The following is a 25,388-nucleotide window of genomic DNA, read 5'->3' as shown; positions in this document are numbered from 1 at the left end:
CCCATCCCCCCTCGCAAGGGACACAGAGACTCTACCCAAACAGGGTTTTCTGAGTACCTGCAGGCAGGCCCCTCCCCCAGAAGGCAGGCTGAAAAATCAAGAAGCCCACAACCCGGAGCGCCTGAGTGGCGCAGTCACCAAGCACCTGTCTTCGGATTAGGGTGTGTTTACAACGTTCCGGAAAGGAGTCCCTCATCGGGCTTCTCCACCGGGAGCCTGCTTCTTCCTCTCCCACTCCTCTGCTTGGGTTCCCTTTCTTGCTGACTGTCTCTCTCTCTCTCAAATAAATAAATAAACTCTTTAAGGAAGAAGCCCACATCCCTAAGATCTCTACAAAACAAGGGCGCTCGGCCTGGGTCCCAGTCAACACTTGGGCTCTGGACAACCCTGCAATCTCTCTTCATCAGAATGACGAGAAGGAGAAGTCCCCCCCAGCAAAGAAAAGTTAATGAGTCTGTGGCTTCCCAGTAATTCTAAGCAGGCTTTTTTTTTTTTCTCTCCTAGTCACCCAAGGTCATGAGTAGAGTTGACCTTGTTTCTCGAGGGAGCAAGCAGCCACCTGCAGGGTATGAATTGTGACACTCTGGGAAAGGCCCCCCACAGGCACTACAAAGCTGCCAGAAATTCCCACCATTAGTCATGCCTATGAGTTACAGAATTGAAATATCTATTAAATTGCAAATACGTTAGCTGTAAAGGGAAACATTTTGGGCCATTATTGGTCAGGAATTCTTTATCTCTTTGAGGTACTAGATTAACCCCAGCAGAAAACAAGGATTTGAGGAGATTGGCTACAGAAAAGACGGGACATTAGGATATTTAGAAGAATCAGAAAAGGGACAAAGATGTCATTCACAGTGGGCTGGGTAAGCTAGGAAAGGCCAGGGTCACCCAGGAAGGGAGAGGGAGGCCTAGGAGGAAAGGCAAAGGAGCTGCTACCAGCCGGTTTTGGTCATGAGATTTTTGCATCTGCGACTGTGCAAAAGAACAGTCAATTATGAAATGCACAGTCAGTCATGTGAAAGTTTCCTTAATGTGGCCAAGAACTATTGACTGCTGTGGGCTTTCCTCATTAAGTCACACAAAAGGTATAAACGAGATATATTCTCACATGATAATCAGGACACAGACATACAGATCATGTTAACTGGGTACTCAGAACATGAAGGAGAGAGAACATATGCTAATGATTTGTTCCCCTCAGTGCTTCACATCGCACTGCTTCAGGGCAGTTTAAAGGTGGGTGCTTTATCCCCAGGGCTTTTCATTTATCTGTAACATTTGAGGCCAACTTGCTTCATCATCTAAATTGTCCTTCTCTGTAATGAGATCAATTTGTCAATACCCCTCCTGTAGTATTACATCCATAAATTGCGCCCTTCACTCTCTGCTTGAATCAACCCGTCTGTTAGATGGTGTGATTAGGATGGCTTCTGAGTGCTGTTCTCAGTCTGTCTATTCACTGCTCTCCAGGCCACTTACATTTTTTTTCCACTCACTGCTGGAGATGGAAATAGTGGAGCAAAGTCTGAGCCAGCCACACAGTCATTCACTTGTTTGAAAGTGCTACTGAACCAAACTCTTTAAGGTAAAGGCCAAAAAAAGGCAGCCCTCAAACTGAATTTAGCATATAGGCATGTTTTATTTAGTCCACACAGTGATGAACAAACCAGAAATTTCCACATAAAAATCCAGACTTCTACAATATCTTCAAAAATTAGAGGGCCTAGCAGTATTGGATCCTTAATTTCACATGACAACAGCTAGGGCTGTCAGTCCGCTAGTACTCTCCAACTTGCCTTTGCATGTTACTTCACACACCCATTCAGGTACATGACTTGCCTGACTTCTAGAAGTATTTGACTATTGATTAGGGCATCGCCCTTTTGCAGATTTGGATTCAGCCATCAGCAATAGTAAATGCTTTTACTTTTATAGAAGGAATAGAATCACAGCTATTTCTTCTTTAAGCCAAAACCATGGGTTGGCAAATGAGCATTTTATGTAACAGGTTATTTCAGGGATCTTTATTTTTTTATTATTTTTTTAAATGATTTTTTATTATATTATGTTAGTCACCATACAGTACATCCCCGGATTCCGATGTAAAGTTCGATGCTCCATTGGTTGCGTATAACACCCAGTGCACCATGCAATACGTGCCCTCCTTACCACCCATCATCAGTCTATCCCATTCCCCTACCCCCCTCCCCTCTGAAAAGGATAAAGAAAGGGGGGTTAATCAGAAGGGGGAATGAAACATGAGAGACTATGGACTATGAGAAACAAACTGAGGACTTCAGGGATCTTTAGACCTGAGCTCTGAGGTCACCAATTTTGGAGTCCTTCTGGGGATGCATCTCCTCTTTTTCTGGCCCAGAACCCAGGATTATGGGACTAAAGACAGAGTAACAATGGGATATGATAGAAAAAGCATTGTATTAGGACTCGGAAAATGGGGGTTCTAGTCAAGGCCATGCCATTCACCAGCTGCCACCCCAGGGCAAATGGTTTAAAATCTCTGAGCCATAGTTTACTCTGGGGGTGGGGGGGGTGTGGGTTATGTTATGTGATCATACAAGATTAGGAAATGTCCTAAACTGTATCTCATTCTCCTTTTAGAAAACTCTAATACATATTAGAATATGATATGCACTAAGATGCCCTGAAATGCCTTGCAAAAAAGAAATCTTTTTAACTTTGACCTAGAAGATAAACACATTGCCACAGAACCTTTCTCCACCCCCTCCTCTCCTTTCCTTTCTCTCTTCCAGAAATAACTATTAACATCTCTTAGAATTGGAGCTTCACACAACAAAGTTTAGAAACACTATTTGAAACAAAAAAATTAAAAATTTCACAGGTTTCAAAGGGAACATAATTCTGTCTCTACCTGTCTGCTTTCAGAACCACATTAAGAAACTTGAATCCTATGATCCTTGTTGCACAGAGTAAGCATTGATTTACGTGTTGACTGCTCTTTACCAGCTGAATCAATGTTATTTAACTGGACTGTTCTCCATCGCTTCACTTCCATTAGCTTGAAATAATAATGATAGCTGCAATGAACCTCACTGGAATCCATTTTTTTCTCAATATGGATTTTCATATTCATAGGGCCATTTGGCACCACAATATGAAGCTTAGCAAATTCCATCTTTTGTACATTCTTGCTTTTCTTGGCACCAGACTCTTTCTTGTTTCTCTCCTGGCACCATCCTAAACTCAGATTTAATTCTGTGTCCCATTCCTACTGATTTAATCTAAGGTGCTCACTAAGAGCTATAAGGACTAGGCTCCAAAATGTCAAGTGTATATTTTAATGGGATCCAAATTCCAATAGGAAATTTTGAAGACCAGATAGTTAATGTCCAGAAAGGACTTCTTCCTCAATAAAATGGGGACAATATTAATATTCATCCTCATATGGTTGTTTTGAGGATTAAATGAGAAAATGAATGAAAAACACTAAGCACAATGTCTGCCACACAGTGAGCTCTCAATAGATATTTGCTCTCTGGGTGTTCTTATTATGATTATCACGTAGTTGTTGGCTTACAGATCACTTCTCCTGTTATATTATCATTAATATAGTCAGACTCTCCATTCTGTTTCTTCCCCCAACTCTCCAGCATATCTCCACATTCCACTATTTTTCCTAAACCCAGTTTCACCCCAATGTCTCGGCATTAAAAGTAGTGGCATAAAGAAACAAAGAGCCAGGGCCAGGAAAAGCCTGATTTCAAGCTTGATGTGAAATTGCTTCCTCTGTGTGTAAATAGCAGCCATTCTCTACACCAGAGGAAGGTTATTCTAATAAGCTATACAGTCTCAACAACACTTACAACAATACACTACAATTAGTTATAACTTGGTGAAGTGAAATTAATAGCACTTACTGAAGCCATGCATTTGAACATCTTCACCAGAAACTGATCCCAATTTCCACTCTGTAATTTTACCAAGTTTTGTGTGTCCAGATTGTGTTGCTACTATTGCTTAATAGTAACCTAGCAGCAAATCCTTGAAATTTATCCATAGAATAAACCTCTCTTTCTAGCCATGGCATTTGGACACAAATGGATTAAGAGATTATCCTAACATGTAAAGAGTCCCAAATCTGGAACTCTAGAGTTGTTTACAATAATCAGGAGGAGGAGTATTATTTGCATAGTCACCAAAGAACAGGTTACTGTTTTTTCTAAATAGCAAAGAACATTTCTAAAAAGCTGAATAAAATCATGCATTTGTGAATGATTTGCCAGGTGAATGGTGAATTATCTTCCAAATGCAGTTAATTAGTGCTGGCTTCCTGCTTGTGGTCATGTTGGGAAGCCCCTTTAATTTATGTCTGCCTTTGACCTTCTCAAGGCAGACACTCTCCTCTAATCCCAGGAGACCCTATTACATAATCTTTCCTACCCTCTCCCACTCTTCTTCTTCTTCCATTATCACCTGTTCTACATTCTCAGTATCATATAATCAATTCTCCCTTCTCTTCTTACCACTTAAACTAGCCCTCTGCACAAAATTCAACATGAGAATAAAGGGGAAATATCTCTAAAATAACAAGCAGCAACCTAAAACGTGCTGTGGGAAATAAAATTGTTAGCTGTTGATATCTTTGACAAATGACCTAAACACACTAATGTATATGTCTATTTGTTGTTATACCCTTCCCTAGTCATCTGAACCCTAGGAAGAAATAAAAAGAAATGTGCACAACATCACACAAGTCTGCAATAATTTATACATTAAAAGTGTTCCAGAAAAGTTGCATTTAAATCAAATCCTATTTTAATGCAGCGCGAAAGCTGGCTATTTAAAGAAATCCTATGACAAATTCTTTTATATGGAAAAAAATAATTTCTTAAACCAAAGATTACTTTCTAATTCATCAGTTTTGAATATCTGGATCTTTTTATAACTGATGTTATACTTAAAACAAGTAGCACCTATACACTTATAAAAACCACTTGCTTTACTGAAGAAATATTTCTCAGATTTATAAATTTAAAAAAATCAATCAGAAAATAACCTCTTAAAATTTTGATAAACTTTCAAAATTTGCATACTTACAATATATAATTTTAAAGAACCTCTCTCTACATAATTTTGTAATTAACCAATCCTATTATTTTATATTGAAATTCCTATTCCATGCCTTCATATTGCTAAACTGAAAACAAGTATGAGTGGGTACTTTTTAAATAATCCCAGCCTTATATTTTGAATTACAAGAAAACAAGCTGTTTAATTGGTTTGTAATACTGAACATGCAAATCACAATATAACTTATATGAAAGTGCAAATTAGGGGCACCTTGGTGGCTCAGTCGGTTAAGAGTCTACCTTGATCCCAGGGTCCTGGGATCGAACCACACATCTGGCTCCCTTGCTCAGTGGGGAGCCTGCTTCTTCTTCCGCTCCTCCCCCAGCTCTAGCTCTGTTTTTCCAGAATCTAAAAAGAAACTAAAAAAGTAAATGCACTGTCACCATAACCCATTAGATGAGTGCATAAAAGAGGATTGGTGTTAACTTTATTCTGGTCCAACTTAAAACGCAAGCCAAATACTATAATGCTACACATTTTAGTAAATAATTCCTAATGGAGCTGATAAGGATTATGTGATTGTGGTCAAAGTGATGATACTGCAAGGATTTGTGCATGGTCAGGTCACTTATTAATGATGTATAATTGCCTGATTGACTCTTCTCCCTGAATGAGACAGGAAGTCCAGTTCACACTGAGGAAATCAGAAATCAACCAAAAGCAGATCTTTCCTGTTTGGGTTTGGCCCAATAGCGTAGTGTGAAAGCTCACAGAGGAAAAGACATGCAATACTAATTAAAAGAATAATTCAAACCTCCACAGAAGTTACTCTACAAATTCAGACTAAGTAGAACTGTCATGTATTAGGATAGAAAATGAACTAAAGTATATGTATATTAGTTTCTAATAAAATGTTATTTAGAAACATGTATTTGTTTATTTGAGAGAGAGACACACACACAGAGACAGACAGACAGAAGGAGAGTGTGCAGCAGGGTGGGACAGAGGAAAAGGGAGAAAGAAACTTAAGCAGAGCCCGTGCTCAGTACGGAGCCTGACGCGGGGCTCAGTCTTACAACCCTGAGATCATGACCTGAGCTGAAACCAAGAGTTGGACTCTTTACCGAGTGTGCCACCAAGGTACACCTCTACTAAAATATTGTTTATTCCTTCTGTTAACGTTCAGGATTTTGAAAAAGACAAAACAAACTGCTGACTCTTAGGGATCAAAAACAATTAAATAAGAGTTACACCAATGAACTTACTCAGCAAGTGTCATTATTAGTAGACTGGTTTTAACACTACCCCCAAAAGGTCAGAAAACATATGCAAAATAATATAGAAGGAAATCTGTATTCTTAATGTTAGTGCGAATATGTTATAATTAACCAACCAGTTAATGTCAACATTACATATACAGGTAATGCCCAAGAGTATCAGTCATAAGTTAGTTAATGCAATCAAAATAACAATTGTCTGGATAATGTCGAATTTCACTATGGCTCAGATTTTATCCACAATACAAGTGTGTTTGTAAACACTTACACACACGCGCACACGCACACACACACCACATACATCTAAAATATATACAAGAAGAAAAAAATTAGGCAAGGTTTGCTCAGGAACAATAGCAGGTAGACTTTCGTCATGAAGTTTCTTAGGGTCTATCATGCCCATCATCAGGGATAACTTTTATGGTATTAGGTTCTGTCCTATGTCTCTGAAAACTACTTTCTAACATTCTCTACCAGCTAAGAATATCCTGAGTTTCTCTCTTTCATTTGGTATGAGTAGAATTACTAGTTTATATTTTATTTGTACTTCAGATTTAAAATAGCATATATACACTATTTGTTTGGCTTTGTTCCATTTAAGAATCACTAGAAGCACACAATAACATCAGTCATTTATGAGCAATTTTGTATAAATGATATTCTGGATGCAGTCCAAGAGGGTGTCATTCCAAAAGCCCAATAGAATCTCATTCTGAGGCAGGCATTACTTACAAGGAGATTCTACATATGGGTTAAGTCAACATTCTAAAGTGGTTCCAGTATATCTTTTCTGATATGCTTAGTAACAGTCAATGAAATCTTGAAGAGTTAAGAACCCTTCATAGGGGCGCCTGGGTGGCACAGCGGTTAAGCGTCTGCCTTCGGCTCAGGGTGTGATCCCGGCGTTATGGGATCGAGCCCCACATCAGGCTCCTCTGCTATGAGCCTGCTTCTTCCTCTCCCACTCCCCCTGCTTGTGTTCCCTCTCTCGCTGGCTGTCTCTATCTCTGTCAAATAAATAAATAAAATCTTTAAAAAAAAAAAAAGAACCCTTCATAAAGGCAGAGAACAGATATGCAGCAATTGGGCCCATGTTCCCTAAATCAATTGTCCATACTCCACATATAGTTTATCAGTACAACTTATTAATAGTGAGCTTTCCAACCATCTGATTTGCAGCCAATTCTAAATTCACCACAAGTTCGCTCTTTGTTTTGGAAACTCTTTCTTCTCATAACAAGTTATACTTAAAATTTCATTTGCCATAATTTGGTAGAACCAATTCTTACCTGTAACTTTCAATTCAGTTGTTCGTCTTATAAGTTTTCCTTCATACTTTAGTTCACAAGTGTAATTTCCTCCATCTTCTTCTTGAACTTCTTGGATTAGAAGAGCATTTCCTTTCTGTATTATTATACTTCTCCACATTTTGGGCTTGCATTCCTACAGAGAAATATGTGCAAATAAGCAAAAAATTAAAATTCTCATCAAGTCTTAGTACTGGCAAGTTAGTACTTGTACTTTTTTGTGCTCCTCTCTTTAGTTCTCAAAATATATAACTAGAGTTAAGTCAATGACCAGAAAAAATCACAAATGTGTCTTAATGTGCCCAATTTAAATATCACAACTATCAGCCCAAGAGCTACCTTAAAAGCCTGATCCCAAGTGCAGAAAGTCTTTAGAGATATTCTGCAAAAATAGAAAAGCATATAAACTCCCCAAAATGCAAAAGGGATATAACAAAACCTTAAAAGTTGCTAAATATCATTATAAAGCCCTGTTTTTTTTCTGACAGGGATATTTCCTGAGTCCTAAGAGAATAGTGTTCATTTAGCAACAAAGTATACTACAAGGGAGTCTTAGGCATTATTAAAAATTCATAATAGGCTTTTACATTGGCAATGTAGTCTCAATAATTTCATTAATTACTTCTTATAGTTAAAAACTAACACTAATATCCCAGAGTCTCCCTCCCCATAGTCAAGAGATCCATTTGGGTGGGAAGGGGTGAGAGCAAGGGGTCAAGAAAATTAGGCTTAAGCAGTTTTCTAGAGACATAGCTAGGTAAAATAAGGACACATTTTGTTCTAGTAATGAAATAGAGAAATTATCCACTCATTTTCTGAGTTCCATGATATATGACCAGAGAGTAAGATTTGGGTTTGGAAGATAATTTTTCTACACTCTTAATGGGAATGTAAGGGAGTCTTACTACTAGGATTGGACTTCTCTAGAAAGAAATGTTTAACACTTTTCCAGAGAGTGACAAGGACATAGCAATAACCAAGTATGTAAGAATATTCAGGCAAGTGGCTTTGCCTTTTGGGAATTTTCTCAGACTACTTTTTAGATATGGTTTCAGTTTGTCTGTCACTCATCTCAAATGTTCAACCGAAGTGGTGGCCAAAAGCTGTACAAACAGCAAGAGGAGGTGTAGGGGATAGCTGTGAGGGGGTGCTGAATAATCAAGGCAAAAAATATTTTATCATCTAAATTCTGAATCTTTCAGTTAAGGCAATGAAAAAATGATTGTGAGGCCAATGATGTAAATAATTATTAAGGGAACTTTTCTCTTTTCCCACTATGGTATATACAACATCTCTTCTACCCCTCCTCCTCCTCAAACCCACTCCTGCCCTCTACACAAACATCCTAAATATTCACATAAAGGTAGAATCAGTGTTGACTCTCAACCCCCAGCTCTGCATACTTGTGTACATGTATGCACAGGTGTGTATGTGTTTGTGTGTGTGTAAAATGATTTGAAAGAACAAGTATCCATTTAGTAGTTTCTTACTGTAACAGATTTTTTTTCTTTTATGATAGAAGTTTTGACAACAAAACACAAAAAACTGGCACTTAAGTTCACAGGTATAATATTTAAGAGATATTCTTGTTTTATGTCCAATACAACTACCCACACACATTGTCAGAGAGTAAATAAAAGTAATACTATCCATGGCATCTAGATATAAGGCTGCTTCACTCCCTAGGGTCTTTCCAAAGAACAGTTAAGGGTCTGTCTGAAATTATATTACATACCATGTCTGGCAAGGTTTATCACCTATATGAGATTTGCTTCTGAGTTAAACCTTGGGATATAAGGTTTCTGGGAAAATGAAGAAGAAGGTCTGAACAAAAAGAAAAAAAAAATAGTCCAGCTGCCACTATCGTCATACAATAATAATCCACAATTATTTTCGCATTGCTTCGAACTCTGATAGCCTCAGATTTCTAAAGAATCATTCTGAAGGTTATTAAACAAAAATATGGTCCCTCTGGGCATTCTGAGAGGAAAGGAAAATGAAAACTGAGCTTCTTCACTTTCACAAAGCAGTGGTGGGGGTGGGAAAATGAGCCCACACACTCATTGTATTCAAAGACAAATGACTTTGTTTTCTAATGTCATTTTTGGGGAAAGTCCATCTGTAATTATCTCTAACCATTTTCATTTTCCCTCCACACTGCTTTGATTTCTTTTTTCCCCAGGAAGTAAAATCTAAAGAGTGTATAGGAGTTAAAAAATAACCCCTGATGAAGAACAGCCTGGAATCTTTACACATTCTTTGGGCAAGACCAAGATAGTCCCAAGTGCTTTCCAAGTTGCCATCTAGCCTTATAAAAGATTGTTCGTACCCAATAGAGTTTTGTGGGTTTTTTTAAACTGTGGCATAGGAAAATGTTATTGGCAGGTCATCTCCACCCTTCTGTAGACAATGTAGTATAGATGAAAAGGTAAAACCTGCAGTCAGAGCTAGACAGATCTAGGTCATAATCTGGGGTTCACCCAAGTTCTGTGATCTTGGGCAAAATTGTTTAAGTTCTTTAGGTATCAGTTTCTCACTCTGCATATGAAGATAACATATACTACCATGTGAGCAGCCAGAGCCCAGAGGCTTGCAGAGTTTATTCATTACATTCTGGTTGGGCAGCACTATATATGGTGGTCATCCAGCACAGAGAATGCTTTCCATCATTAAACTTTCACAATCTTGGATTATGTCTCCTCCAAACCCCCAGCTCTCGTTGGTGAAAATTGGTGCTAATGGACTAATCACATGAAAACAAATCTTCACTAATTGGTTAACCATCCCCAGGAACATAATACTTTAACCCACTGAAAATGTACAGCTCTTAAGAGGCCACTCCAACACTAATCCTAGCAGGTGGGTAGAGGAACTATATTTTGTTCAGAAGAGGCTCATAGATGACCATCCTGCCCCAACCAACCCATACTTTATAAAATTACCTCATTGGCTATCCTTCACATATCTGGATACCTATATTGAACTTCAGAAGTCTTCCAGCCTTTTTACTCCACTATTTGCAGTATCTCTCCCTTAAAATGCTGGCCACTAGGCTTACTACTGTCATTGCTTCTCTTCTGTCCCCAATCTTCCTATGACCTCTTCCCTACTGAACAGGCATCATTGACATACCTCATTGCTCCATATCCATTTAATTTAATTTTGACAGCCTGTTAGGCAAAGAAATTTGAAACATGTAAATCAAGTCTCAAGATGGTTTATCTGAGGCAAGGAAAAACCATCAAAGCCTCAAATATGAACAGGCCCCTAATATTGGTAATTTGGGACCATTAAAATAAACTTCATCAACTTGAAGGTTTTGCTAAGGGCCAGTCTTCTGGAGGTACCTAAGTTCAACAAACAGCTCCAGTTCATGTCCTAGCTGATCCCTCACAGAACGGTTTGTTGTACCACCTCCTTGTTCAATCAAAATAATGTCAATCCTTAAAGCCCAGCTTCCTTCCCTCCTTGCCAGCCTCCCTGGGTGGCAGGTGTCACTTGCCAGTATTTATTAGGTTGGTAGCCCAGGATGTTCAATAGAAACATCTGTTGAACAAGTTTCTTGAAGTAACGTGCTGCTAGCCACATTTGGATGTTGGAATTTTCGCCCTGAAACATTCACCACTATATTCACAGTACACTTCTGATATATCATCATCATACAAACAGGGATTTTCAAATCAGTTTGATTTGTTGGTCATGGTTATTTCAGGGTTATTCAGAGCATAGGACTCATTTCTCATGGCAAGATTACCAGGAAGATTTATTTAAATATTTATTCTGATTCTGAAGTTCAGACACAAAGTAGTTGTACAACCACAAGGCAATCATGTAATCTCTGGTCCTCAAGGTACCTTTGTTCAAATACCTAATACTCCTGCCCTCAGACCCAATTTCTCTCCTTTCCCCTGGAGACTGGACTATTTCATGGAGCATCTAAGCATCTGCTAGCAATCTGTAGGGAACCTGAACTTTCTTCAATTTAAGGATGGAAGACATAGGAACACAATTGTAAATTAGGTATCAACTTGCCCTTTTCATCACTAACTCTACTCCAAATTCACAGGCTAACAACTTTCAGAAAGTCTTTCCCCTCCCTAGCTCTATTTCTCTAACTTTTTCTCTTTATAATCCTAATGTCAAAGTTGGTACCCCACAGTGGTGAAAGTATAAATTCTAGATTCAAACACTTGGTTTGGAATCCCAAGTTGTATGCTCTTAAGCATGCCACTTAAGTGATCTAAGCCTCAGTTTTTTCACCTATCAAAAACAGTGGTGATAATAATATTTATCAATATGGGCGATTATAGGGATTAAATGAGGTAATGTATATAAGTGCTCTGTAATATAGAGCATCACATGCTAAAAATAATAAATATTAAATACTATTCTGTTATTATTATCACCTTCATTACTCTGCATTCAGATTACCATACACATTTAATATGACATGCTAATGACTGTCGCGAATTAATGTGATTCACATTTCTATGGGGGTTTGGAGACAATCCAAAACACAATCTGAAGTTATAAATCATTCTTTTATTTATTTTATATTTTTATGATAATTTTTTATTATGTTATATTAGTCACCACACAGTACATCCTTAGTTTTTGATGTAGTGTTCCATGATTCATTATTTACCTATAACACCCAGTGCACCATGCAATATATCCCCTCCTTAGTACCCATCACTGGCCTATCCCAATCCCCCACCCCCTCCCTTCTGAAGCCCTCAGATTGTTTCCCAGAGTCCGTAGTTTCTCATGGTTCATTCCCCCTTCTGTTTAACCCCCCTTCATTCTTCCCTTCCTTCTCCTGCAGTCTTCCTGCTATTTCTTATGTTCCATAAATGATGGAAACCATATGATAATTGTCTTTCTCTGCTTGACTTATTTCACTTAGCATAATCTCCTCCAGGCCAGTCCAGGTTGCTGCAAATGTTGGGAAATCGTCTTTCTGATGGATGAGTAATATTCCATTGTATATATGGACCACATCTTCTTAATCCAGTCATCTGTTGAAGGGCATCACGGCTCCTTCCACAATTTAGCTATTGTAGACAATGCTGCTATGAACATTGGGTGCATATGGCCCTTCTCTACACTACGTCTGTATCTTTGGGGTAGATACCCAGTAGTGCAATGGCTGGGTCATAGGGTAGCTCAATTTTTAACTTTTTAAGGGACCTCCACACTGTTTTGCAAAGTGGCTGTACCAACTTACATTCCCAACAAGAGTGAAANACATTCCCAACAAGAGGGAAAGAGGGATCCCCTTTCTCCACATCCTCTCCAACATTTGTTGTTTCTTGCCTTGTCAATTTTTGCCATTCTAACTGCCATAAGCTGATATCTCAATGTGGTTTTGATTTGAATTTCCCTGATGGCTAATGATTTTGAACATTTTTTCATGTGTCTGTTAGCCATTTGTATGTCTTCATTGGAAAAGTTTCTGTTCATATCTTCTGCCCATTTTTTGATTTGATTATTTGTTTCTTGTGTATTAAGCTTGAGAAGTTCTTTCTAGATTTTGGATACCACTCTTTTATCGTTAGTGTCATTTGCAAATATCTTCTCCCATTCCGTGGGCTGCCTCTCAGTTTTTTTGACTGTTTCCTTGGCTGTACAGAAGCTTCTTATCTTGATGAAGTCCCACAAGATCATTTTTTCTTTTGTTTCTCTTGCCTTTGGAGATGTGTCATGAAAAAAGTTGCTGTGGCTGATGTCAAAGAGGTTGCAGCCTATGTTCTCCTCTAGGATTTGGTGGATTCTTGTCTCACATCAAGGCCTTTCATCCATTTGGAGTTTGTCTTTCTGTATGGTGTGAGAGAGTGGCCAATTTTCATTCTTTTGCATATAGCTGTCCAGTTATCCCAGCACCATTGATGGAAGAGAGTGTCTTTTTTCCACTGGATGTTTTTTTCCTGCTTTGTCAAAGATTAGTTGTTCAAAGAGTCGAGGGTCCATTTCTGGGTCCTCTACTCTGTTCAATTGGTCTATGTGTCTGTTTTTGTGCCAGTACCATGCTGTCTTGGTGATCACAGCTTTGTAGTATAGCTTGAAATCCAGCAGTGTGATGCCCCCAGCTTTGTTTTTCCCTTTCAACAATTCCTTGGCGATTTGGGGCCTTTTCTGGTTCCACACAAATTTAAGGGCTGTTTGTTCCAGTTCTTTGAAAAATGTCATTGGTATTTTCATTGGGATGGCATTGAAAGTGTAGATTGCTCTGGGTAGCATGGACATTTTAACTATCTTAATTCTTCCGATCCATGAGCATGGAATATTTTTCCATCTTTTTGTGTCTTCTTCAATGTCTTTCAAGAGCGATTTGTAGTATCTAGAATATAGGTCCTTTACCTCTCTGGTTAAGTTAATTCAGAGAAAACATATGATTTTTGGTGCTATTGTAAATGGAATCAATTCCCTAATTTCTCTTTCTTCAGTCTCATTGTTCATGTTTAGAAATGCAACTGATTTCTGAGCATTGATGTTGTATCACACCACATAACTGAATTGCTCTATAAGTTCTAGTAATTTGGGGGTGGAGTCTTTTGGGTTTTCCATATAGAGTATCATGTCATCTGCGACGAGAGACAGTTTTACTTCTTCTTTGCCAACTTGAATACATTTTATCCCTTTTTGTTGTCTGATTGCTGTTGCAAGGACTTCTAGTTCTATGTTGAATAATATTGGCGAGAGTGGGCATCCTTGTCACGTTCCTGATCTTAAGGGAAAGGCTTCCAGCTTTTCCCCATTGAGAATGATATTCGCTGTAGGCATTTCATAGACGGTTTTTATGAAATTGAGGAACGTACCCTCTATTCCTACACTCTGAAAGGTTTTAATCAGGAAAGGATGCCGTATTTTGTCAAATGCTTTTTCTGCATCAATTGAGAGGATCATATGGTTCTTGACTCTTTTCCTGTTGATATGATCTATCACACTGATCGATTTGTGAATGTTGAACCACCCTTGCATCCTAGGGATGAATCCCACTTGGCCATGATGGATAATAGTTTAAATGTACTGTTGGATCCTATTAGCTAGGATCTTGTTGAGAATTTTGGTGTCCATATTCATCAGGGATAACGATCTGTAATTCTCCTTTTTGATGGGGTCTTTGCCTGGTTTGGGGATCAAGGTTATATTGGCCTCATAGAATGAGCTTGGTAGTTTTCCTTCTGTTTCTATTTTTTGAAACAGTTTCAGGAGAATAGGTATTATTTCTTCTTTCAATGTTTGGTAGAATTCCCCGGGGAATCCATCAGGCCCTGGATTCTTGTTTTGGGGGAAGTTTTTGATCACTGCTTCGATCTCTTCATAATTAATCAGTCTGTTTAAATAATCAATTTCTTCCTGTTTCAGTCTTGGTAGTTTATAGGTTTTGGTTTCCAGGAAGGCATCCATTTCTTCCAGGTTGTTTAATTTATTGGCATAAAGTTGTTGATAAAAGTTTCTAATGATCCTTCCTATTTCATTAGTGTTGGTCATGATCTCTCCCCTTTCATTCATAATTTTATTAATTTGGGTCCTTTCTCTATTCTTTAGAATAAGTCTGGCCAGTGGCTTATTGATCTTACTTATTCTTTCAAAGAACCAGCTTCTAGTTCTGTTGATCTGCTCTACTGTGCTCCTGGATTCTAATTCATTGATCTCTGCTCTAATCTTGATCAACTGCCTTCTCATGTGTGGGTTAGGCCTGTTCTTCTGTTCCAGCTCCAGCTTCTTGAGGTGAGAATATAAAAACTGCATTTTAGATTTTTCTTTTCTTTTGAGTGAGGCTTGGATGGCTATGTATTTTCCCCTTAGGACTGCCTTTGCAGTGTCTCATAGGTTTTGGACTGATGTGTTTTCATTCTCTTTGGTCTCCATAAATTGTTTAAATTGATTTTTAATTACCTGGTTTACCCAATCATTCTTGAGCGGGAGGGTTCTTAGTTTCCAAGTGTTTGAGTTTCTTCCAAATTTTTCCTTGTGATTGAGTTCCAGTTTCAAAGCACTATGGTCTGAGAATATGCAGGGAATTATCCACTTGTTGGATACATTCTTTAAGAATAATATAGTGTCCTTCTGTATCTCTAACTACAATCTTTAGTTTAAAATCTAATCTGTCTGATATGAGAATTGCTACCCCAGCTTTCTTTTGAGGTCCATTGGCATGTAAAATGGTTTTCCATCCCTTCACTTTCAGTCTGGATGTATCTTTAAGTTCAAAATGAGTCTCTTGTAGACAGCAAATGAATGGGTCATGTCTTTTTATGCAATCTGCAACTCTGCGGCATTTTATGGGAGCATTTAGGCCATTCACATTGAGAGTGATTATTGAGAGATATGATTTTAATGATGTCATGTTGCCTGTGAAGTCTTTGTTTCTATAAATTGTAAATTTCTGTTTTGTATCACTCTTGGGGTCTTTTTACTTTTATAGAACCCCCCTTAATATCTCTTGTAGGGCTAGCTTGGTGGTCACATATTCTTTCAGTTTCTGCCGGTCTTGGAAGGTCCATATCTCTCCATCAATTCTGAATGACAGCCTTGCTGGATAAAGGATCCTGGCCTGCATGTTCTTCTCAGATAGAGCTTTGAAAATACCTTGCCAACCCTTCCTGGCTTGCCAGGTCTCTGTTAACAGGTCTGACGTTATTCTGATATTCTTCCCTCTGTACATAAGGATTTTCTTCCCCCTGGCCGCTTTCAAAACTGTATCCTTGGATCTAATATTTGCAAATTGCACTATGATGTGACGTGGTGTAGGTCTGTTCTCATTGATCTTGGGAGGGGTCCTCTCTGCCTCTTGGACATGAATGCTTGTTTCCTTTGCCAGATTAGGGAAGTTCGCAGCTACAATTTGTTCAAATATCTCTTCTAGACCTCTCTCTTTCTCCACCCCCTCGGGGATGCCGATGATTCTGACATTGGAACGTTTCATTGAGTCAGTAATCTCCCATAATCTACATTCTTGAGATTGGATTTTTAAGCCAAGTTTCCATTTTTACTTTCTCTTCTACCATCCCATCTTCCAATTCACTAATTTGTTCTTCTGCCTCATTTACCCTGGCTGTCAGAGCGTCTAGTTTAGACTGCATTTGATTCATAGTATTTTTAATTTCTGCCAGATTCGCTCTCATTTCCACCCTTAGAGATTCTATATTCTCGTTAACATTTTCGTTAATATTTTTTTCAAGCCTACACATCATCTTGACCATTGCTACTCTGAACTCCATTTCTGACAATTTGGTTATATCCATATCCATCAGTTCTGTGCCAGAGGCCACAGTCTCTGTCTCCTTTCTTTGCTGAGGGTTCCTCCTCCTCGTCATTCTGATGAGGAGAGATTGCGGGGATGCACAGAGCCCAAATTATTGACCAGGACCCAGGCAGTGCACACTTGTTTTATAGGGACCTTAGGGATGTGGACTTCTTGGTTTCTTAGCCCTGCCTTCTGGGGGAGGGGCCTGCCGCACTGATATTCAGGCAACTCTGTTGGGGTTGAGTTGCCCCGTCCCCTGCGAGGGAACAATTTGAACCAGTATTTCCAGGCTTCTGTTCTCTGGTGGCTTTCCCTGGCAGTTTTCTGCAACTCTTCCGAGAGTCAGAGCAACAGTGGCAGTATCCTAGCCTCTGTCTCAGAACAGAGAGATCGCAATCTGCTCTCCACTGAGCTCTTCTGGCCACTTTAACTCTGTTTCCATTGGTGCTGCTAAAAACCCTGCAGTGTCCCTGATTGTGCACCCCATAGCCACTCTCTCAGCCCTCGCTTCCGGGGCTGGCACGTCTCTGTCCTTTGTGCTTCTAACACCAAGCTCCCACTACCCTCTCCCCAGTGCAGGTGGCTACTGCTTCCCGGTGCCCAAGCACAGCAGCTCCCTCCCCCTTCCGTTTATCTTCTGATATCTGTGCGCGGATTCACAGCTCCCCGCTTGGTACCTCAACACTCAATGCTGGAGATATTTGTTTGTAGAGATCTGATGTATCTTCCTACGTCTCAGGCTGATTTCATGGGTGTTCAGGATGGTCTGGTAGATATCCAGCTCGACTCAGGGGACCAGCTGAAAAAAGGGTCTCCTACTCCTACACCATCTTTTCCCCTCCCCTATAACTCATTTTTTAAAGATTTCATTTATTTATTTATTTTAGAGAAAGAGCGCGCGTGCATGCATTGAGAGCAGGGAGAGGGACAGAAGGACAGGAAGGGAGAGGGAGAAAATCTCAAGCAGACTCTGTGCTGAGCACAGAGCTTAGCATGTGGCTTGATCCCATGACCCCAAGATCATGACCTAAGCCAAAACCAAGAGTCAGCCACCCAGCCACCCCCTCAAAGTTATAATTCTAATGCAGGGGTTGACTTCCAGTTTCTGATTCACCATGCAAAGGTTTGGAAGTTGTTACTACCATCCATACAATAAGAAAAAATCTGAACAAACTGAAAATGAACAACTCTTCTTATATCCTGATAGATATTTGAGGTGACAGTGAAAACTAATACCCCAGAAACTAGAGAGACAGGTGAGTACAGAGAATCACAACTTACTGGGAGCTGAAGCAGACACAGGAGCCAGTGACTAGTAGGAATGCTTAAAGGATAATTTACTAATTTCTGAAGACTATGAACTAGATTCATACATAAAAACCCCTGGGGGCCCAGTCTTGTGGAGAGCACACTTTTATAATGTGTATCTTCAGGAGCCCCACCAGGTTGTCAGCATGGAAACCAGAGAAAAATTCCCTTATGCTTCTGGCGAAGGAAGGAAAAAGTAACCATTTTGAAATATACCTCGAAAGCCCTATTCTCCTTAACAACAGCCTGCCCTCAAAGGATATGGCAAGAGGAAAATATCCAACTGAAGCCCCTCTAGCCTTTGAAGTGGGGGAAGAAAAATGGCCAGCACCAGCTCCCTCTATCCTTCCTGTCTCATATAATGGAGGTGGGAGAGAAGCTGAGAAGCACTTCTGATTGTCACAGCCCAGGGACAAGGCTCATTAAAAGACTTAAATCTAATAAGTTTACAGATTGCTTTCCCTTACCCTACACTTTAACAACCCATCAGTATGGCTCCTGTATAACAATAGGATATTACAGCTAAAATAACTGCACAGTTCCGACCTTATTTAAGAAGTCTCTAGGAAAACCCAACAATAACAGGAGAGTGAAAAACAAGGACACCAGAGGGAATTTTATCCTCTAATACCTACGGCCATAGCAAGCAGTAAACACAGCCTAACCTTCAGCCAGATAAATGTAAAAATCTCAAATTAAAGGCCTATTACCTCAGTTCCTTTTACCTAGTACATTATGTCTGGCTTAAACAAAAATTTACATGGTGTACCAAGAGACAAACAAAACAAAACAAAAACCACCATTTGAAGAGAGAGAACAAGCAACAGAATCAGACTCAGGTAGAACAGAAAATTTGGAATTAACAATCAGGGAATTTAATATAAGTATGATTAATATGTTAATGGAACTAATGGTAATGGACAATATGTAAGAACAGAAGAGAGATGGAAACTCTTTAAAAAAAATAAAAGGGGAAATATTACAAATAAAAACATTATAATAGAAATAAAGAATGCCTTTGACAGGCACTTTAGTAAACTGGGCATGGCCAAGGGAAAAAAACAGTGAGTTTGAAGGTATGTCAATAAAAACTTCCCAAACTGTCAACAAAAAGAAACAGAATTTAAAAAATGAATATCTAAGAACTGTGGAAGAAATACAAGAAGTATAACATAACTGTAAAAAGAATACCAAAAAGAGAAGAAAAGAAGAAAAGATTGGAAGAAATATTTGAAGTAATTCTAATGCTGGGTCATCCAAGATTACAGCCGACTGGGCATGGACAAAGAGGTCTGGTGTGCATGTAGGCTATTATTAGCATCCGAGCTGAGTTTTAAACCATATATAAAAGTTAGGCAGGTAAGACATACTGGACAGAGAGAACAACATGTGAAGCACTCAGACATGAAATAACATGGAGTAAAGGATAATTTATAGTTTTATTGTTGAGAGTAGCAGTGAGTGGGCTGAGACCAAATACTAAAAAACCTACACATTGTCAGGGTTCAAATCCCAGCTCTGCTACTGTATAACCTAATTCACTATATAACCTATAAGACTGTTCTATAAATTAAATTAGGTAATAAATGAACATGCTTGACACAGTGTCAGGCTCTGTAAACACTCAAGAAAAAGGAACTATTAACTAAATGGTTCTATAGAATCACTGGAGTGCTTTATATAGTGGCATTCTACAATCAGATGTGCCTTTCTGAAAGATCATTCTAGTGGATATATAAAAGGTAGTCAGACTGTAGAAAGAGACATTGCTTAAGAGGTCTTAGTTTGCTTTGATCTGTTTTTATCCCTTGAATATGATTACAGATATACAGGAAGTCCCTCCTAAGCCTGGATTCTTTTTTTTTTATTATATTATGTTAATCACCATACAGTACATCCCCGGATTCCGATACAAAGTTTGATGCTTCATTAGTTGCGTATAACACCCAGTGCACCATGCAATACGTGCCCTCCTTACTACCCATCACCAGTCTATCCCATTCCCCCACCCCATCCCCTCTGAAGTCTTCAGTTTGTTTCTCATAGTCCATAGTCTCTCATGTTTCATTCCCCCTTCTGATTACCCCCCTTTTCTTTATCCCTTTCTTCCCCTACCGATCATCCTAGTTCTTATGTTCCATAGATGAGAGAAATCATATGATAATTGTCTTTCTCTGCTTGACTTATTTCACTTAGCATTATCTCCTCCAGTGCCGTCAATGTTGCAGCAAATGTTGAGAATTCGTTCTTTCTGATAGCTGAGTAATATTCCATTGTATATATGGACCACAGCTTCTTAATCCAGTCATCTGTTGAAGGGCATCTCGGCTCCTTCCATGATTTGGCTATTGTGGACAATGCAGCTATGAACATTGGGGTGCATATGGCCCTTCTCTTTACTACGTCTGTATCTTTGGGGTAAACACCCAGTAGTGCAATGGCTGGGTCATAGGGTAGTTCAATTTTTAACTTTTTAAGGGACCTCCACACTGTTTTCCAGAGTCTAAGCCTGGATTCTTATAACAGTTTAGGAAAGATCAACATCAAACTCCTGTTAAGTTTGAGAAAATCATACATATCAAAATAAGATTATAAAAATTAACAAAAACATATTATTTTAAATCAAGAAGTTGTATGGTCAAAAATCAACTTATAAGACCTTATTCCTAATCGCCAAAAACCAGCAGCATCCCAAATGGTCATCAACAATAAATGGCAGGGATTCCTGGTTGGGTCAGTCAGTTAAGCATCTGTCTTCAGCTCAGGTCATGATCCCAGGGTCCTGGGATCGAGCCCCACATTGGGCTTCCTGCTCAGCAGGGAGTCTGCCCCTCCCTCTCCCTCTGCCTCTCCCCCACTGGTGTTCTCTCTCTCCTCTCTCTCTCTCTTACACATAAATAAATAAAATCTTTTAAAAAAATAACTGAGGGTTGCAGATAGGGAGGTAAATGTGAGGATGGGGTAACTGAGTGATGCACATTAAGGAGGGCACGTGATGTGATGAGCACTGGGTGTTACATGCAACTAATGAATCAATGAACATTATACCAAAAACTAATAATGTGCTGCTATATGTTGGTTAATTGAATTTAAATTTAGAAAAAAAACAATGAGTGGTGAAACAGTGGTACATTTCTACAGTGGAATATTGGACTATTACTCAGCAGTGAAAGGAATGAGCTATTGATAATATACCACAACGTAGACAAATCTCAAATGCATTATGCTAAGTGAAAGGAGACAGGCACAGAAGGCTACATATCCTACTAATCCATTTATATAACATTCCACAAAACTATAGGAACAGAAACCAGATGAGTTTTTACCTAGGACTAGGGCTAAGAGGAGGGAATTGACTACAAAGGGATATGGAGGAACTTAGAGTGACGGAAACATTCTATATCTCAATTTTGGTGTATACATTTTCCAAAACACATCAAATTATATAAGTAAAAAGGATAAGTTTTATGTTTGTAGATTATATAGAATAACATGACTTTTAAAAAAATCTTAAATTCCCAACTAGAGTCTGAGATGTCTAAGGTAACTATTTTTTTAGCTTCCTTTGTAACATTTCCATTTCTATATTAGCAGCAAATATCAAGTAAGGACTTGAGTCATTAAATTTTTATAACATGACTGGATATATGGCAGACATTATTACATCTATTTTTATATGTGGGGAAATAAAGATCTAGTGACATACAATTACTTATCTGAATTAATGGTGGAACGGTGACCAGAATCCAGGTCCCCAAATTCAAAGACCAGTGCTTCTTACGTATCTCAAATACCCATTTCTCTCACATTATTCCCTCTTCTTTGTAACTTACAAATAGTAAAGAACCCCTTTCTGACTTCTAAAGCCATATCTCGGAATAAAAACAAGGATAGATGGGACTTAAATCTTGTGTAACTCACTGGTTTTAAGGTAGACCAAACTGAAGCCTTCATGACTTGCACAGCTCATCCCTTCTGGATAAAAATATCTTTGAAAATTCTAGTTATGAGATTAAAAATTTAAGGATGAAATGCAATTTTGTGGTTACAAAAGAAGGTACATAGTAATATCACTACATTACCAAAGGGATTCAAAATCCCTAAGCATTTTGCCAAGCTACTTTTTAGCAAGAAAGTATTGGTCATTTGGGCTTTGGTATTATAAGGTCTCCAGTGATTTTTCCTTTATGAAAATTTTCAGAATGTATAGCAAGATAAATCAATGTAAAGCTCTTAACTTTGGAGTTTAACTCATTGTAATGAGTGACAGCATTTAGAAATGGTCTTTCCTAAAATATAATTTTAGTAGATGAAATTACCTTCTTATAATTCATCTGGAACTTTTCTTAAACATGGTATGAGTCAGAGATCTAATTATTTTTTCTAAATGGAGAGTCAATTATGTGCACAGCATGTTTAATAAGCCATTTATCCCCCTCCACACCCCTTCAAATGAAATGTTATCATATGCTAGGTTCTCAAAAATACATATTTTTAAATGTTTCTGGATGCTCTATTCTAGTCACCTGATCTATTTATCTTTTCCTAAACTTACTATTTTGATTTCTGTTGCTTTGTAGTAATTTTAGTATCAGGTAAAATAAGTTCCTTTTCATGAATGTTTTTACCCAATATTTAATTGACAATTATGGTTCATTCATTCATTCATATAAACTTTACAATGTTTATCATATTGTCTAATTCCAAAAAAATGATATTTTAACAAAATGAATTATTTATACATTGGGAAGAACTGACCTTTTTCTCTATGAGATAATCCCACACAGAAATACATCCTGTCACTCCATTAATTTAGACCATTTTATGTCCTTCAATAAAATTATATTTTTATATAAGTTTCCTCCTGTCTTTGTTAATTTTATCCCAAAGTGTTTCATAGTTTGTCCTTATTGTAAGTGGAACAATTTCATTTCCTCCCTTTTACATGTCTGATTATTACTAGGAAAAACAAAAGTTATTGAATATTTTGTATACTTTTTTATTAAGCTACCACCTTATCAAATTATCTCATTAATTCTATATTTTGTTAGTGTTGAGTCTTTTGGGATTTCTTGGTATACAATTATATAATCTGAAAAATAAGGTTATTTGTCTTTTCTAATATATGTGTGTGCACGCACACATGTGCAAGTTTTATATAGCGTATTTCATTTAACTTTCTTATTGCATCAGCTAGAACCTCCAAAACAATGTTGAATAATAGTAGGGACAGAGAGCATTCCTATCTTGTATGTCATGGATATAAGGATTTATTTACAAGGATGTTTACTGTAACACTGAAATTAGAAAAAAAATGAAAAAAACCTTGAATATCTATCAGACAAGCGGTTGAATAAAAGAAGTTCATTTGCATCCTATGAACTATGATACAGCTATTAAAAATGATTTAGATTTATATTACCAACAGTGAATGATGTTCATGATACATTTGTGTGTGATGAAGAGAGCTAAAGAGTGATATGTACACGATGTTTCCATTTTTATAAAATGAGGGACAGGGAGATATGTGTGTGGGTGTGTGGGTGTGTGTGTGTATAAATAAATAATATATATAGAAATAGTATGTTGGCATAGAGGAAAGTGTGGAATGATAAAGAGGTAACACTAATTACCTTAGATGGTTAAAATGGAGTAGAAGAGCAGGGTATAACTGACTTCATACACTTCTACACTGATTTGTCAAAATGCACATTTTTAAATATATACATAGAACACACACTCATTTCTTTTTTTAATTTATTTTAATTTATTTTTTTGATGTAAAGTTCGATGATTCATTAGTTGCGTATAACACCCAGTGCACCATGCAATACGTGCCCTCATTACTACCCATCACCAGCCTATCCCATTCCTCCTCCCCCCTCCCCTCTGAAGCCCTCAGTTTGTTTCTCAGAGTCCATAGTCTCTCACGCTTCTTTCCCCCTTCTGATTACCCCCCCTTTCTTTATCCCTTTCTTTCTCAACATTTGCTGCAACATGGACGGCATTGGAGGAGATAATGCTAAGTGAAATAAGTCAAGCAGAGAAAGACAATTATCCTATGGTTTCTCTCATCTATGGAACATAAAAACTAGGAAGATCAGTAGGAGAAGAAAGAAACACACTCATTTCTTTTTGCTAGACTCCAAGCTTTTCATAAAACCCAGTAAAATGTCAAAAAGGAAAGGAGAAATGGGTTCCATTAGACTTAAGCAAATCACTCGACTTCTTTATATTTCAATTTTTTCATATATAAGAGAAATAAGTTGTGCTAGATGTGGTCTAAGGTCCCAGTGATTTTATAATTTCTTCTACTGAGACCTAGAGCAGCCCAAACCTCAGGGCAGTTTTCATACAATTACCTCACAGTGCCATATTATCATTTTCTAGGTGTGCTATATAATATGAAAAGATTTGTGAAAGATTACTATCAATGATTGTATACTGTGCAAATATTAACTGATCTTATTTAGTTATAATATTTTCCTTTGGAAAGATGTTCACATCTACCTATGGCTAAAAGCAGAGGTAATGTCTACAGCCTTTTATGTGATACAAATCCTGTTGATTTTAAGTAGGAGCTATTTTTTTTTAGATGTTTTAATTGATGTAGCTCCTTCCCAAAGTGTTGAGGAGAAGCTGTTCACTTATCTTATTCCCTCCATGAGAACAAGGAAATGTGTTTATTTTGGTCACTTCACTATCCCCAATTCCTAGCACGTGGTAGGCACCCAATAAATGTGTTGAATAAATGAACAGTTGTACAAATGAATGAATGAATTTGCACTAAACCATCCATAACGTCACAACCTATCCCATTTATAACCCATGGCAAACATCTGAAATTCAGATGGCTATGGCAAGAAAAAGGAAGATTCACATGTGCAGGCTTCACTTATTAACATCACTAACCCTTATATCAACTGAGGTAACTAATCAGAGAAATGTTTTACCTCTAGGTGTGTATTTGTATTTGTATTGTTGATATCTTATTTTTATTAAGTTTTTAATTTTAATTCCAGTATAGTTAACACACACTGTTATATTAGTTTCAGATATACAATATAGTGATTCAACACTTCCATACATCATCCAACGCTCATCAGGACAAGTGCACTCCTTAATCCCCATCACCTATTTCACTCATCCCCACACTCACCTCCCCTCTGGTAACCATCAGTATGCCCCCTG

General features: G+C 38.0%; 1 protein-coding gene across 4 annotated transcripts in view; it reads right to left on the bottom strand.

The window, feature by feature from the left end:
• IL1RAPL2 (interleukin 1 receptor accessory protein like 2) overlaps positions 1-25,388 on the bottom strand; it is a 592,769-nt gene that overhangs the window by 496,495 nt on the left and 70,886 nt on the right. For all 4 annotated transcript variants that reach the window (XM_034649538.1, XM_034649539.1, XM_034649541.1 and 1 more), the window contains exon 4: positions 7,619-7,772. In XM_034649538.1, the coding sequence (XP_034505429.1) occupies positions 7,619-7,772 (154 nt within the window). The remainder of the gene's footprint in view (positions 1-7,618; positions 7,773-25,388) is intronic.

Source organism: Ailuropoda melanoleuca, chromosome X (assembly GCF_002007445.2).
Source record: "Ailuropoda melanoleuca isolate Jingjing chromosome X, ASM200744v2, whole genome shotgun sequence".
NCBI lineage: Eukaryota > Metazoa > Chordata > Mammalia > Carnivora > Ursidae > Ailuropoda > Ailuropoda melanoleuca.
Note: the sequence above shows the minus strand (reverse complement) of the source record. Positions and strands in the feature narration are given on the sequence as shown.